This window comes from Molossus molossus, unplaced genomic scaffold, assembly GCF_014108415.1.
Source record: "Molossus molossus isolate mMolMol1 unplaced genomic scaffold, mMolMol1.p scaffold_m16_p_3, whole genome shotgun sequence".
Taxonomy (NCBI): domain Eukaryota; kingdom Metazoa; phylum Chordata; class Mammalia; order Chiroptera; family Molossidae; genus Molossus; species Molossus molossus.
Genome location: NW_023425366.1, coordinates 89,214,967 through 89,231,647, shown reverse-complemented (window position 1 = coordinate 89,231,647; position 16,681 = coordinate 89,214,967). Strand labels below are relative to the sequence as shown.

General features: G+C 42.8%; 1 protein-coding gene across 8 annotated transcripts in view; it reads right to left on the bottom strand.

Moving 5' to 3' along the window:
• The window catches only part of LOC118641699 (synuclein alpha interacting protein), a 149,648-nt gene that overhangs the window by 24,165 nt on the left and 108,802 nt on the right, over window positions 1–16,681 (bottom strand). For 3 of the 8 annotated variants that reach the window (XM_036279152.1, XM_036279153.1, XM_036279155.1), the window contains 3 exons: window positions 10,086–10,954; window positions 8,261–8,440; window positions 2,837–2,950 (listed from right to left, as the gene is read on the bottom strand). The exons of 1 other annotated variant lie outside the window; for it this stretch is intronic. In XM_036279152.1, coding sequence (XP_036135045.1) covers window positions 2,837–2,950; window positions 8,261–8,440; window positions 10,086–10,954 — 1,163 coding nt within the window. The remainder of the gene's footprint in view (window positions 1–2,836; window positions 2,951–8,260; window positions 8,441–10,085; window positions 10,955–16,681) is intronic. 4 more of the 8 variants (XM_036279158.1, XM_036279159.1, XM_036279157.1 and 1 more) reach the window with 3 other exon arrangements.

Genomic DNA, 16,681 nt, shown 5'->3' with positions numbered 1-16,681 from the left:
TCAATTGTTTCGCTAGCAACATTTCTCTCAAGGGACAGCGGGGCAGGCCTCTCCGAGGACACCCCCACTTGTTCCCCAGTCTCCCCAAGGCTCTCCCCTCACACCCCTGGGCTGGCTCTGCTAAGTACAATCAGGCAGTGAAGTAAATGCACCCTCGGAGACTTCGTGTGTCAAGACGATGAAAATCAATCCCTGTCGCCCAAAGAGCTATCACACCAGGAGACCACTGAAAACTGCTGGCTACCCTGCGGTCCCAGAGTCTTGAAAGGTAAATTTTACAAGCAAAAAGGACACACATTGGGAGTCAAATGGAGCCCAATCCTTAAGAATCTATGTGAGGGGCAGAGGGCAATGGAAATAAACCAAGAGGGGGATTTTCCTCTGTACTATCCTTTTCAGAGGTATTTACTGAGGAAACAAAACCAGAACATGCTCAAGTGCCTGCTTGATGTAGGAAAACTTGCAAGTGCTGAATCCATTAGAAAACTGTTCAATAACAGTCTTCCTTGTGAAAATATTAGGCTTGTAACGGTTCCAAGTTCAGCATCTCCGCAGGTTATCTGTTACATAAGTGGCGGTGGCGGATGCAGCCTGCTGGACAGAGTTCACCGTTCTAATGGGTTTCTACGTGTTCCGCTCGGGCAGGAATGCTCTCCCGAGGGCACTGCTGGACGGCTCTGCTCAGGGCTGCACTTTGGGTCATTAGAAACACTTATCAGCTCCAAATCACAACCTGAAGAGTGATACTAGCATGAAGCAAATGTCTGACAGCTCTTCACAGAGGTCACCGCTTTCGTTTTCCCTCTAGTTCAGCCACGCAGGCCACACCGCCCGGCCAGACCCAGAAAGGCCACTCTCTTTTGTTCTGTCCCAACAGCTTCCACATTATGAGAAACCTGCTGTGAGAGCTGAACAGAGAAACTGGCATATATAAGCAACATTTCCCAAGACCGAGAATGCCGGATGCCCCACTATTTACTTAGCGTCTCAGAACAGCGATGCGATCCTTTCCTCCTTTTCTTTGGCAAACTCGGCCCGAAGGGCAGGCCGCCTTTCCACTGAGATCCAAATTCTTTGTTGGACTTTATATAAGCAAAGCAGATCAGGGACATGAAACAATTATTCTGACAATTTGAGAATAAATTAAATTCTGTCTTATACGGAAAACTACTTATAAAGAGTAGTAGTGATTAAATTCTTTTGGGCATTTGGAAATTATATTCTACCCTTTGCCAAATATAATCAAAAAGGGGGGGGCATCCTTACAAATGCTCATTAACTATTATGCTTGTTAGTAGGACACCATGGCTGTATGACACACACACGAAATGCAGTCATCATTTCAGAGACAGAGGCTTTCACAAATGTTAAGTGTTCTTCTTGCCCTGTTCTTCATTTCCTAAATTTAGTGCAGGTACTCACTTCTTCAATGAGCTGTGTAGGGCACTCCATACAGCACAACGTGTCGTTAGATAAAACAGTACAAAAGACTTCTACCTCTATATCAAGGTCACTATGAGCAAGGTACACAAATTAGAGAGACAAACAGGATCTAGCCCCAAAGTCAGAGGACTTGTTCTTACTGGCCATTAGACTATGTGCAAATCACTCACCTGTCTTTCTTCAGTCTCCTTACCTACAGAATGGGGTAAAAACAACATGACCTAACAGGGTTGTTTTAAGAAATAAATAGATAATGTACACAAATCCCAATGGCATGATGCCCAGGATATAGGAAACAGGACACACTAATATACATTTTAATTGAAGTCACAAAGACTTTCACTAAAGAGACCAGTCATAGTCTCCAAGTCAATTTTTGAACTTGAGATTGTCGTACTTGAAAAAGCACAATCTCTTGTTGACAATACCACAATTTACTGCCACTGGGGAAAGTTTATGAAGCCAAAGGGGATACGGTTATGTGCATGAGAAGCACTTTTCTTTGCCACAAACAAATATGATTGAATCTATTTTAATACAGTGCTGACTTTATTTATTTTTCAAGACTGAGATTGGCATTTTGTGGTTCCAACTTTTAAAAAAAGGTAATATATATTCATTCCCTCCAAGAGAGTCAGCGATGATTTTTGCACTGGGCTGTAATCTGTGTATGTCAATTACTCACACTGGGATTTCCTACTGTAGAAAGTGGTTGTAACTGAGACTTATCTGGTTATTGTGCTTGTTCATCTTTAATAGAGGGACACTTCTTTGATTAATGTGTTACTAAATACTTTCTTCTTAATTTCATGTTCAAGAATATCATTTTTTTCTAGCCCTGGCTGGGTAGCTCAGTTGGTTAAGTGTTGTCCCAATATACCAAGACTGCGGGTCTGATCTGCGGTCAGGGAGCACACCAGAGGTGACCAACGAGCGCGTGGACGGGTGAAACAACACACCGATCTCTCTCTCGCCAATCGTTTTTAAAAAGTATATTTACCACTTTTCTTTTTTGACAGAAGTTAAATTTGTTTATTGTAGAAAATTTGGAAAATACTGAAAAATATTAAAAAAAAAGGAAAGAAAAGCCACATGTAATTCCACTCTGATTGATAACTACTATAAACAGCAGCGACATGGTTTTTTCCTAGTCTCATTACCTGTTTCTCTTTTTCTCTCTCTCCAAAGTTCAAACTTGGTACCAAATTGCAGCATACATTTTATTAAATATTATATAATGGACATTTTCCTATAAAATGTCATCATATGGATATAGCTTCATTCTTTATCTAATATTCTATTATGGAACACTGAGGTTGTTTTAACATTTTTTCATTCAATACCACAATGAGTATGAATGCTTATCAATCTGATCATTAACAACCCTGCATACCTGGCCGAAGCCACCCGCGTAATGGATCAGGCTCGGAGAATCCTTAGAACAACTCAGCTCTGCAATGGCTTCCGTCTCGCTCACCATCCAGCGCACACACTCCAACTGGCCGTTCTAGATTTCAGAAAAAAAGAGAAAAAAGAAAAGAAATCCAAGGTAGTTCAGGCTTAGAAAACAGCTCACCGATGATAATTTTACCAAGGGAAGACATCACACGAATTTTACCTTTTGTATCAGGCTTAATTTATTTACAACACGGGTATAATCACCTAGTATATTTCCTGACACGTGGTCCTGGCTCTACATCAATGTAGGATTTACCGAAGCACATTTTCATAATTTTCATCAGTTATTTTAAAATCACTATGTTGAGATATAATCTACATACTATAAAATATGCCCTTTTAAAGTATTCAGTTTGATGAGTCTTGACAAGTACTCACTTATAACTACAACCCCAATCAAGACATAGAGCATTTCCATCACCAAAAAAAGCTTCTGCCAGTCTTTGCTCTCATCCCCATCACTCACCGTGGCCTTGGGCAACCCCTGATAGTTTCTGATCCCATAAAGTTTCTATCACCCTTTTGCATCTGGCTTCTTTCATTTAGCATAATGTCTCTGAGATTCACCCAAGCCACTGCTTATTTTAATAGTTTACTCCTTTTTCTTGCTGAGAAGTATTCCATTGCATAAATACATCACAATTTGTTCATCCATTAACTTTAAGAATAGGCCTTTTCCCTTGGAAAGTTAAAACGTTAGGATTCCACAATAAAGAAAGAAAATCATCCCGTTATGCGGGCCCCGGGGCTGCCTTCCCTGACTCGTGCCCACACTAGCACAGTGGCTCTCGTCTCCTGTGCAGCCAGCCACACTGCAACCCGGGAAGGCTGCTGTGACCTATGTAACCAGGTGATTAAGACCCAGACTTGGAATGGATTTAAATCCTTAACCCACCACTTAGTCACAAGACCTCGATCAAGCTACTTCACCTCTCGGATACTCAATTTTCTCCTCTGTGAAACAGCAGGGTGAGCAGTAACTACCTCATAAACTTACTGTGGAAAGCAAATGAGACCAAGCACACGACACTTGTTGCCTTATACTGTCAGAGTGCTCTCTTAGACACTCACACTCTGCAGGACAAATGAGACTTTCCACTGCCTCCTGGTTTGCATAGTGTGGGACCTTAGCTCAGGAGAAAAGAGCTGCCGTGGACGTGAAGTCAGACATCTATTCTAAAAACAAGACAGAGGAGGTATCTGCTCATTCTTCATTTACCCTGATGGAGTTTCGGCAGTCAGCTCACCACCACCACACACACAGCGTCCATGCTCTCCATCTGGAATATCCAGCATAGCCGATGTTTGGTGGGCAACTTCCCGGTGCCTCATTCAGATCGACTGCCTCCCTCCTCTGCCTGCCTGCTGCCAGGGGAGGCTGATCTGGATGGGCTGGCTCCCTTGCCCCTGGCTTCTGGCCAGGTCTAACTGACCAAAGGTGATGGCAAGAGACCAGGAAAGAAGAGTGAGTGAGGTCCCCTCCACTCCTGGCTCCCACTATCCCTCTGTGGGGTTGCCATTGGCTGGCTGAGTCCCTCTACCAGTCAAAGGTCAAAGCCGGCCAGTCTTCTCTCCAGCCCTCTCTATCTGAGGTCCTTCCCCAGTCCCTCAGGCTCTAGGGTGGTAACTGTGGTTACCCCCAGATACTGCACTTTCCTCTGTGGGCTCCTATACTCCACCTACCCTTCTCTTGGATATAAATCCTTCATTACAGACTTTCCCTAAATTACACAATTTGAACATGCCAAGTGTTTCCTACCAGGATTTAAAAAAAACAAACACTAATATCATGTGTTTATTCCCTCTGGGTGAAGAAAGGAATGGGAACCATCCTGAGCACCCCCTGGGCAAGACATTACATAAACTGGTATTTACGCAGAACATAGAAGGCAGCGTTTCTGATTTTAATAAGTTGGGTCTTTTTTCTTGGTCTAACTGAAGGTTTATTAATTTTTTTGATCTTTTCGAAGAACTAAATTTTGTTTTGTAGATTTTCTCTATTGCCTTTCTATTCTCTATTTCATTTATTTTCCCTTACATTTTTTTTTATTTCCTTTCTTCTGCTTGCTTTGAGTTTAGTTTGCCTTTTTTTCCCCCTCTAGTTTCCTAAAGGTAGAAGCTTAGGCTCTTGATTTGAGATCTTTATTCTTCTTTCTTTAACGCAGACATTTATACCTAAACATTTCCCATTTAAGCACTGGTTTAGTTGAATCCTGAAATGTTGGTGATGTTGCTTTTTCATTCATCTCCAAATATTTTCAACTTCCCTTTTGATTTCTGCTTTGACACAATGATTATTTTAGACAGAGTTGATTCTATATACTTGTGAATATCCCAAATTTCCTTCTGTTACTGATTCCTAATTGCATTCCATTATAGTTGAAGAACATACTTTGTATGATTTCAATCATTTTAAATTTATTGAGACCTATTTTATGGCCTAACATATAGTCTATTCTGAAAAATGTTCCATGTGCACTTGAGAAGAATTCTGCTGTTATTGGGTAGAATGTTTTGCTACATGTCTATTAGGTCTAGTTATTCAAGAAAGCAACATTTAAATAAATAAAATGCTGCTAAAAAGACAAAAAGAAATATATCACTACTATGAGTTTGAAAGCAGTATCACTTGCCATGAATAGAAATACCAACAACAACAAAAAAAGTTATTAAATTCTCGTGGGAGATTTTTGCCTGCTGAAATCTCTAAGGCTGGGTCACTCACTGTATGTTAAAAACGAACGTCAGTAGGTTGTGTTTGAAGTCATTTTTCTCACCAGACCAACATTTTCTCTTTGAGCTTAATCAGAAGGACTGAATGAGAAAAAAAGAATTAAGGCTATTCATTTCCAGACTGTTTGGCTCCTAAAATAATTTCTTGTTCTATCCCCATTTTAGAAAGCACAGGGTGTTCACCTTATAGAAATCTTTCTTTCCAAAGGGCACTCAATAATGCTCTGAACTCCTACAGTATCTAGTGTTGGGTCTCCCAGAAAACATTCAATAAATTCTGCATGTCACTGGCAAGAATTTATTATGTTCCATTTAAGGAGTTTACGAGTGGGAGAGAGATGTTCTTAAGCCTTGGTATAACTTCAAAGCTCCTTTTTCTCAGGTAATCTTTTTATTTAATACCCTATCTCTGACTCTGCTTTCTGTCAGCCAAGTCACATTATCTGAGCAACTTCTGCCCATTTTACCAAATTTGTTTGTCTTTAATGACAACAGGGCTGTCAGAATCGGGCTTAATGAGGTGAAACACTGTCAGCCAGGTGCTGGTGCTCAAAACAAGGTCCTAAAACAGAAAATGACTTCTTAGGACTCTCTACATCAATGTCCATCTGACTACACTGAAGAGACCAAAGTAAGACATGTTTCAGGGTAGATTTTTAAAGGGGGTGGCACTGGTTATAAATGTTTGTATTTACTGCTTTTGTGAAACCTATGTTACATGAAGGTATAGAAGAACAATTCCATGTCTCAAATCTCTGTCCAGAAGTAAAGCATGAAAAGCCTGGGACTCCAAATCTATAAAAACTTCTGAGTCTTCTGGGTTTGTATGTGTTCTTCATTAAAACAAACACATAAAATGCTAAGTTGGGCATGCTGATTGTGTGATGGCAACACCACGCTGACTGGAGGAGTTCAAAAACAAATAACATTTAATGTGGACACCATAGAGGGAGTTCATACCCAGGGCTGACTTCATGACCACTAAGTTTCTTATGTACCTTCCTACTCTAAAGATTCTTAACCTATCAAAACAGGACTAGGGCATAGAAATTAAGAAAAAAATTCTTTATCCAACTATGTTCGAATATATATTCAATAATCTACCTTGAGTCAGGAAAACTATAAATCATGTTATAAGTATTTCATGAACACTAAAACATTTAGTGTTTGAATATCAACATTCATTGGCATTGCAAGAATATTTTATTCATCACTGGCACATGGCCATTGATAACCAAACCCAGTCCCTCTCTTCCCACATGGCTCAGACATAAGACTCGATCTTGAATTTGCCACCTGCATGAGAGTTACTGATAGCTCACCTGCCTTATCCACCAGGCTATAAGGACCTTAAGAAAAGGGATTATGTCTTATTCAAATTTTTACTACTATCACCTAACTTGGTATATATTGGTGAACTCAACTATGCTGAACCTTGATTCACATTTTGATCTCTTTCTTCATGGTGGCTGCCTGAGATCAGCTCTTAATTTGATATAATATCATTCACAACGGAAAAAAAATAATATCCACCAGGCTTGTAGATTTATTGTACCAAAACGTTATTTTTTGCACTACCTTTGAAATAATACTTTATCATTGAGAAAAAATAAATAAAATAGAAAACAACTTTTAACATATAAAACTGTACTGAGTGGTAACTATATAAAAAGTCAGATTTGCATAAAAGATTTATTAGGGGTGAGGTAGCAATTGCTTGCTTTTAAACGTTCTATGTCCTTTAGTGAATTCACAAGTAGATTTCTTTAACTAGCAAGTTCCCTTAATACATTTAAATATAATTCCATTAATAAAAATTACGATTTTTCAGCTTTTAGAAGACATTATTATATAAAGTACATATGCAGAAGCACAAGATGTATTATATTTCCCTAAAATTCATTTCTAGCTTCTTCATAAATATGACTGAATTCCACATTTATTTGCCAAAGTCCTTAAAAGTAATTTTAGTTTAACAGCTACCCTTCTCGTGATGTTACAGGTTGTACAGAGGCACTCACTGCACTGCTATACAAGACCATGTCTTCCTGCATCGGTTTCTGGGGTCTAACTCTATTGCCGTGGGTATTAATTAACCCGCGTGGTTTTTGAAAGACAGCACACTGTGCTCTGCAAGAACGAGACGCATGCTGGGCACTGACACTCTCCGACTCCTGGTCCCGAAGACACTGACACATCAGATGTGATCCCTGAGGGGCCCACTTCATTGTCTGAACTACTCCTGAGAGCTCTCATCCCTTAAAATACACCTTGTCCTCATTTGTCTTGCTCACTGTACTCCCATTAGGAAAAACACAAAACAGGCTCCAACAGATCCGGGTGTGGTTAAGAATCGAAACTGCAGTCTCCACGAATAACACAAATTCTCAGCATCACAACAGACCATTTTCTTTTCTCTTTGTTCGCTGATGTAAAGCTTACCCTCATTGCCCAACGCGTTGGGCCGCCGGCTCAAAAATCTCAAGGCTGTTAGCGGCTGCAATGATTACTTTTAAAAATATGTCACTCTTCTCTCCCTCTCCATCCCGACACTGTAGCTCACTGGGTATCTTAATAAACAGAAATCCGACTCTTCGCTGCAGAGGGCCCAGCCCGAACCACGCACCTTGATGGCCAGGCCCGCGGGGGTCAGCTTCTCAGCATTCCGCTCGCTGAGGCAATCCTCCCCCATCAGGGAGGTGAGGTGCTGCAGACACTCCGCGTGGCCCTGCGAGGCGGCGATGTGCAGGAGATTGTTTCCACCTTCGTCGTGAATTTTGTCTAGGTTGTCGGCAGCTAGGTGTGGCTGTACCAATAGCAAGATGAGAAAAACTCACGTCAATAAATCAGAACAAGATGCTCGAGGGGTTTTGCTCTGGGCGCTGGCAAGAACGGATGAGCTTCTGGGAGCTCTGGGGGAAGCTGTCAGGGTCTAATCAGTCAGAATTCCTTGCTATTCATTCTAATGATTTTCTACTGTTTGTTGTTGTTGTTATATTATTCTTTAAAATACAAAAACTCAAGATACTTATTTTCATGTGCGACATGGTGGCTGGGATAGGTCAGCACGCTTGCGGAGGTGCCGAGCAGGCTTGTAAACAACGGTGATAACATGTATAGCAACTGGCAGGTTCCCTGTCTGTCTCCTCCACTCTGCTGCTAAGACCTGAGGGCCAGGCTGTGCTATGTTCCTGGTTTGTTGAAAGAACGAACTATTTGTCTCAACCCCTGGCTTTGCCATGAACCAGGAAGAACTGGCTTAGCCTGCGGGCTACATGGTGGCTACTGCAGCCGGCGCTCTTCTCGACACTTGCACCCCCAGACAAGCTCCTGGGGGTGTCGGGAGGCCACCTGCCTTTGGTTTTCTCACCTCTAGTGAAGTTCACCCCCGAGAATAAACTGGTTGATACAGACTGTTTGGTGAATTGAGAGGAGTTATCATTTGGGAAACACGAAAACATGGGAAGGGCAAAAGAAAGAAATGAACCAAAGAGAAACAGAGAAGAGCCAAGAGAAATGGAAAAGACATTTTCAGGAGGAAAAAAAAAAATTATTACTTTATTTTGTGAAATTATCCAATCCTATCCTATTACATAAGAGTTGTGATCAAACAGCAAGTACATTGTACTTATCTGTGCCTGGCTTTGCCCTAAGTAGAATCACACTGCCAAGATGTGATGATTTTCCTGAATGAGACTTTAATTAACATCCTAGTATTAGCCCAGGCTTGCGACTGTTTCACCCAAGTCTGGAAGCCAGAAAAGAACAATGCAGGCAGATGGAGTGTGATTTCAGCCCAGCTCGCTGAGCCTAAGCAGAACAGACTTTTCTGACATCATGTGACTCTGCGTCTAGAGTCTTTGGAAAAGCTTCTTCATGTTCCCTAGACAGGCAGAGCTGGCACTAGCGACTCCACGTGGGTCAGAGGGCAGTCAAGCTCTAGGGTAAGCTTCTATCTGCAAATGCTTTCAAACATCCTGGTCCAACGCTTCGGAATAATGATCAGGATGAAACAGAAGACCCTCTGTTCATGTATCTGGCAGGTCCACCTTCAGCAAGAAACATACAGCCCCACGAATAAGGGAGTGAGAGCCCTTGGAAACCATTCGAAAAGCAAAGAGAAAGATTCGAGTTAAAGAAAGTGCTGGGCTTTTCTGTTTTATTTTTGTTTTAGGTTAAGTGTCCTGATTCCAGCTGAATCCTTGCAAAGTTAAAGTGAAATAACACTCCCACCACAGTCATTTGTTTTTCCCTGTCTTAACCTTCTAATTTTTTTTTTTTTTTACCGTATTTTAAAACTCTAAAGTCGAATCACCTAACTAAAGCCACAAGTAAATAAAGACTGAACCGGAAGGGGAACCGAGCACCTTCATTCTGTTCCTAACGAACGAAGCTGATAAGCAGAGCTCTCTAAATTACTCATATGTATGCTGAATCAGATCAATACTTACCAGGAGAGATATCTGTCCTTCTTTAACGATGTTCAAGATGCTTTTTACTTTTTTCAGATACTCACTCCTTTCTTCTGGGCCTTGGGAGCTGGTCCAGTTCAGGCCACTGATCTGCTCTTCTAGTTTGGGCTCTGTTGCTGAGGACGGCAGGGGGAAGGCCCTGAGCTGGCGGTCTGCCGGGGGCTTCTCCACTTTTCGACTATGAGCATCACTAAAGGTCTTGTTTAGGAATTCCTTAGTGGGGTTTTCGGGCTCATAGGCGGAGCCACATTTACCCAGTGGAGGTGAGCTCTCGGCGTCTTCGGTGGAGAGCTTCTGCTGGTCTCGGAGGACGGAGGCCGCTTTTCTCAAGTGAGGGCTTCTCACGGGAGAAAGCACACAGAACGGTGTCATGTTGGACGGTGAGTTCTCGGCACTTCCTGTGGAGCAGACTTTGCCAGAAAGGCCATTGATGGTTGTGCATAGACCCAAAATTCTTTTTTCCGAAGTCACCTTGGTAAAAGGGGCAAGCTGCTGGCTGGATTTAATGTAAGGCACATCCAGAATCTCATCCATGTCGAGGTCATAATGCTCCAGTTCGCCCAGCAGCGCACTGGGCTCCGTGGTCTTACTCTGGGGGCCGCCCTCTCTATCTCTGGGGCTGAGCTCTTCAGGCTGGGGGTCTGCGTCCGTATCACCCCCTTTCTGGCACTCTGCCTTCTGGTTCTTTTGGTCATCACTCTCATTGTTGTCCAGCGTCTCTGGCTGATGTTTCAGTGGGGAAACTCGCTTCACGGGGCGGAACTTACTGTACACGTCAGCGATTCCTGTGGGCTTTTGCGTGTTTGTAATAAGAGTTGAGACACTGCAATTCCAGCTAGAGCTAGAAACTGTTTTAAAATAAATTAAAAGAAAGACTATTAAATTGAAACACTAAAAACATCCTGGCCATGCAGGCAGACATGGTCCACTCGAGTTATGTTGAAGGTAAGTCCCTGTGGAAGGGGGCCACTTGGAACGTGTCTCATGAAACAGACAGTGCGTAGTCAACACTGGAAAACAGCGAAAGGTAAAAGGAAGTTATGATATATTGGCTCAGAATTGATTAAAGTAGTGGTAATGGTAAAGGCAGACAGCTAAAGAAAACAAACCCAGACAGATGTTTAGGTTTATTCCCTGGATCGTTACACCTGCCTGGCAAGTATTTGGATACTTGTCACCATCCTGAGAAGCAGAATTGGAGGACAGGTGTTAAATGAACTTCCAGCCTAATTTAGGGAGAGAAGGGATACATGAGCACACACTCACACATGCACACACGCTTACACACATGCGATGTACACCCCTGAAGCTTAGTAAGTCCTGTATAAAGAAGGGATAGCTTGTTTAATATTCAGCAAAACAAATGATGACATATTGGGTGATTCACTAGGTGACTTGTCAGATGGATCAGGGAAAGAACAGAGAGGAATGCAGTGGTCAGGAGCTGAGAGGACGCTGGGAGATAAGCCGTGGTCAAGTTCACCCCACCCTAGATGGAGCATCCCAGTCAACCCACTTTCCGGCATATGACACAGCAACATAATGCACGGACACCTCACAGCGGAACAAGCACTTTAAAATTCAGTGCTGCCCTGGCGGGTCTGGCTCAGTGGTTAGAGCCTCGGCCCACTGCCCAAAGAGTCGTGGGTTCAATCTCGGCTCCGGTCGGAGTCGTGGGGGAGGCTACCAATTGATGTGTCTCATTCACATCGATATTTTTTTTTCTCTCTCTCTCTCTCCCTCCCTCCTTCTCTACCTGAAAGAATAAATGGGAAAATATCCTTGGGTAAGGATTAAAAGAAATAAAGATTCAGATTCAGTGCTGCCCTCCATTGTCTGGGAAGCTGGAAACACGCAGGAGGAGAACGGCGTTGCGAGGGGAGGGTGGGGCAGGCAGGCTAGTTTTTCATTTTGTTTTGTTTGTCTTTTCTCATTTCTGTTCAAAGCTTAGATAAACACTGCCTGGTTTGCATTTGAGCAAGTGTCTGGTTGAGAGGGAGCACAAAGCAAAGCAGCAACCCATCTGGAGGTGACAGGTAAGTCCGCCCTCTCTCCCAGTTGGCCTCAGTGGAAAGGCTGCCGCCCGCCCCTCCAGCAGGACACTGGAGCAGCACCAGCCTCCTCAGCCACGGTGACACTGCCTCCTGCTGGACACTCCCGACCGGAGGACAGAAGACCCAGCGGCTCTGGAAACATGCAGGCCAGCGACAGGTGATTCCCACTCCCCTTCCCCTTAGTTCACCCATCCCCCACCACGGGTGAGGTTTCAGGACGTGCCCCCCAACCAGGACCTCATCTAGCTATCCTTTCCCGGAACAGCAGCAGGTGGGAAGAGTAACCCCAGGGCATGTGTTTGTGTCTGTTCTTTGCTATTGGGCACAACGAAAGAGACGGGGGTGTACCTGGGTCGATAACTTCAGCAAGAGTCCCTGGCTGCCACTGATTTTGGGGGTGAACACAGAACACAAGTTACTAAAAGGTCCCCAGATTTAGACCATTGGTCATTCTTTCTCCTGCAAGGATGCGTTCTAAAAGCTTCAGAGATGTTCTCGACCCAGCTGAGGAGGTGAGGGGGCAGGTCCTGAGCCTGAATGCCTCCTGTCGGTGGGCTCCTTCGCCAAAACGGGCCTCGATTTTGCAGGGCCTTTCAGAGGCTCTGCACTAAGAGGTCCCCCTCTGAGGCCTTCTAGCTCTAGCATTTTAGAATCTAATAGAGTATGATACGCTGTAAGGGGAGGCCTGGGTCCTGTCTGGGAAGGAACAGGTACTAACAGGGAATGTTCCTGTGGGAAGGAAGGTATCTAGACGCTCTTATGTTGCTGCATCTCTTCTTCCCTTTCGTTGGCTCTGGTTCTTAGTTGTACACAGTACTTGGCACAGAGCAGACAATTAACAAATGCTAGCATTTGAATTTGAATCTCACTTTGTACAACACATTAAACTTCTTTTTAAATGCCCAGCGTGCATCCTTCAGAGGGATTTACAGTTTGATTTCACAAGGGAAAGAAGTTCTGTTTATAAACTCCGAGGAGTGGTAATTACCAGTGAGAGCTGGACTTTCTAAAGTTATGTATGAAATGTAAATACACAAAAGGCAAAGACTAATTCCAGTTGGTCCATTCTAAATTTAAAAGTTTTTCTATCTTTTATATGTCCTTTTCTCCCGAAAAAAACGTAAAGCTATGAAAAAATGAATGCCTGCCAGAAATTTTTGCCAAGCCTCTCTCTTCTTTCAAGAACACACGGTTACTTTCTTATTTAAAGGGGTAGAGAGATGATGGGCACAGGATTTATAATGTGTGGATATGCCTTTAATTTTATCCGTCAATTTTCTGAAAAGCTTTAAATTCACATTTCTGACAAACATACTTATGGGATGGTGTTGTTTGCTAACATTTTTGCCTATTATCTTCGTTTCTTTGAAACTTCTTGAAGATGTGCCTCTCAGGATGTAATAAAGAATTTTTAAAGGCACATAACTTAGTGGGCCAATACAACGAGTGCATTGTACCAGTATATTTATGTATTGCATAAGGTCGTGGGTTCAAAGGGCTACTCTTTTATGTTGGCTTTATTTACATGTGAAATTTTTTCCAAGTGATACAGGGAAATGGATACCATATGTTTCCCAGCTGTTTTGTTCTGACAGGAGCCATTAAGAACGTTCTATGGAAATGAATTCTGTCTGAGTCTTATGAAAACACTTCTTTCCACACAAGGGTCTAGAAACTGAAGAACGGGTGTCAACATTAGGCTTGTTGTCCTTCCCTTTTTCAAACGTATGACTCTTTTTTAGGCCGAAAGTGAAATCTATGCTTTCCAGTCTGTGTCTTGATTACCGGGGGAAAAAATCCCAGCCCTGGGAAATGGATTATTTAACAGGTCTTCTTAAAAATACTCTAATTTATTACTATATCATATACTCATTGGAGAAGGGCAATTGTATATATGTGCAAAAGAAAAAAAATTCACTGTGTTTATTTCTCCTAAGCTGGGCAAATGGGTATTTTAAGCACAACATAAGGAAAAGAGCTATTAATAACTGGCAAGATTTTCACTTCTAATTCCGTAAGTCTACCAAAAATGTCATTTACTCTGTTGTTCTGGCCCAACACCATAATAAATTCCATATAACACATGGAAACAAAGTTCGGACTGACTGGTTACTAGGAAGATTTTGAGGCCAAATTTGTTTTCTGAGAATCATGAATAAATATTCATGTTAACAAACTTTAAATCCCTGAACATTTTATCTGTTATCTTATTAGATCTTTACAAGCGCTGTGAGAACAGAGTCTGTGTCTAATTAATCTCTCTATCCCTCAAAGCACCCAGAAACTACCTTACATAAGTAGGGTCTTAATGACTTTTGGTTGGACGGATTGATTTTTAACATCGTACGAAAGTGAACATGTCTAATTTACTTTTAATCCTGTCTGCTGATGATGTCACAAATTTTCTAAAACGGTCAATAGGTAAATGGAAATGTATCATAGGCCACAATGATCTTTTCCAACCTAACTGGTTGGAACGGCTCTGATCACCAGCAGGATGCTTCCAACTGCCTGCTGACCATCCACACTTTGCCATTTATTCAACGAGCATTTCCTGTGAGCCTGGGAACTGCAAATGTTTGTGGCAGGCCGCATGTTCGGATTTAGGGGTCTTATCCCTCTCCCGCCTTGCTTCGTCCCCTCCCCTCCTGATCCACCTCTCTCTCCCCTCTGTCTTCCCTAACCACACCCCTCATTCCCGCTAACCTGGCCCGGATCACACGACGGCTTCCACAGTCTCACAGGCCATCCATCTCCAACGCATGGCTCGCCCTTCTTTTCCTGTGACCCCTGCCCCTCATCCCTCAGCAACCAAGTCTTGCTGTGGCCTGATCCTAAATCCTTCTGCAACCTCTTTCTTTCATCCTGTTGTACTGGGACCCTCACCGAGCCTCTGTAAGATTCTACCCACGATTTTGGTCTTCCTTTCCAGTCCTTCTTTCCAGATATGTCTGATTTTGTTACTTCTTAGCTCAGAAACCTCAGGTGGCCCTGTGCTGCCTAGAACAGTATTTCCTCCCATGGGGGATGATATCCAAGCCGTATCTAAGGTGGCACATGGCTAGAGATACCTGACAGAGAGTGAGGAAGCCATGCACTTTTCAACTCTCTTTCTTCCTCCTCGTTGATTTACAGAGTCTCAATTTGGTGGTACAATGAATTGAACTCCTCTCCAAACTTTATAATCTCCCTTTGGAATAATGAGACTGCAGACCACAGGTTCAGAAGTTTTCAGAGGTAAAGAGTTAACAGGAACATTTTATTTTCATCACATCCACTTTAATGAAGACCTTAAAACTATCGTGAGTGGCCCTGGTTTTCTATTTACAACACTGACATAGAGTTTCTTTTAAAGACAAGTGTTTAAAAGTAAGTTACTTTAGGAAAAAGATGTTAAATCAATAATAGTACAAGTAGTATACAAGTAAAGCAAAAAATAGCAGAGGCAGACATGGGGCATTACACACATTGCGGAAATAAGACTCCAATTACTGAGGTTTGAGAAACCCTGGTTTTCAGGATAGTAGCTAAATTCTTTGACATGGTATGTAGTAGATCTTTTATTTATTTTCTAATTTATCTTCTCTTCCCAGCACCCATCATTCCCACATCACTCATTTGTCCCTGCCCTTCCACTGCTAACCTCACCCTTTCTGGATAAACTATGCCCTGTCTTCATTGCTCCGGTGTTTGGGCAAATTCCCCCTCGCCCAGCGTCCCTGGCTGCCTTTCCTGCCTGACATGCAGGCTCCTCTGACCAGATTCCCCGCAGGTCTCTCCTCCTCGGTGCACCCCCTCTGACTCCCCCAGGGACCTGTTGCTTCTTGCTGCTCAGTGCCCTGATAACATGTGGCCATACACAGCGTTGGGCACGTCTGAAGTTCTGTTGCAACGATTTGCTCTCATCTTCTCTCTTGAGAGTTCCTCAGGCAAAGATTGCTTGTAAACCTCCTTATATTTAAAACCAGCCCTCTGGCTAGCACAGCACCTCACAGATACTGGGGCTTAGTGGCTAAATCTTTTAATGAATAAATGAATAAAGGGAGGAGAGGGAAGAAGGAAAGAAGGAGGGAAGGCAGAGAGGGAGGAAGGAGAAAGAAAGACATAAGACTAAAGATGCAAAGTATAGCGAATAAACAGGAGTCTTGTCATGATGAGGCGCTCTTGCCACATTTTGGCCACAACAACTGTGTTGGGCATTTCAAAGAGAGCTGTGTATGGTACTGAAGATGTGCAGACATCTAGAAGGTGCACTGCATATGGACACATTGCCATGTATTTCCTACAAGTTCTAAGTCTCGACTTCTTCGTCTGTAAAATCAAGGGTTAGACAACATGATTGCTAAGACCTGACCCACCTCGAAATTTCTGCGACTGGATGGAATGTCTATAAATAACAGGGCTCTTTATTCTGAGTGATTCACTATGAAACACTATAATTCTTCTGGATCCGTGTCTTTCAACAGATCCTTACAAATTTATAATTATGAGGCTAACCTGATTGCTGACACAGAACAATTC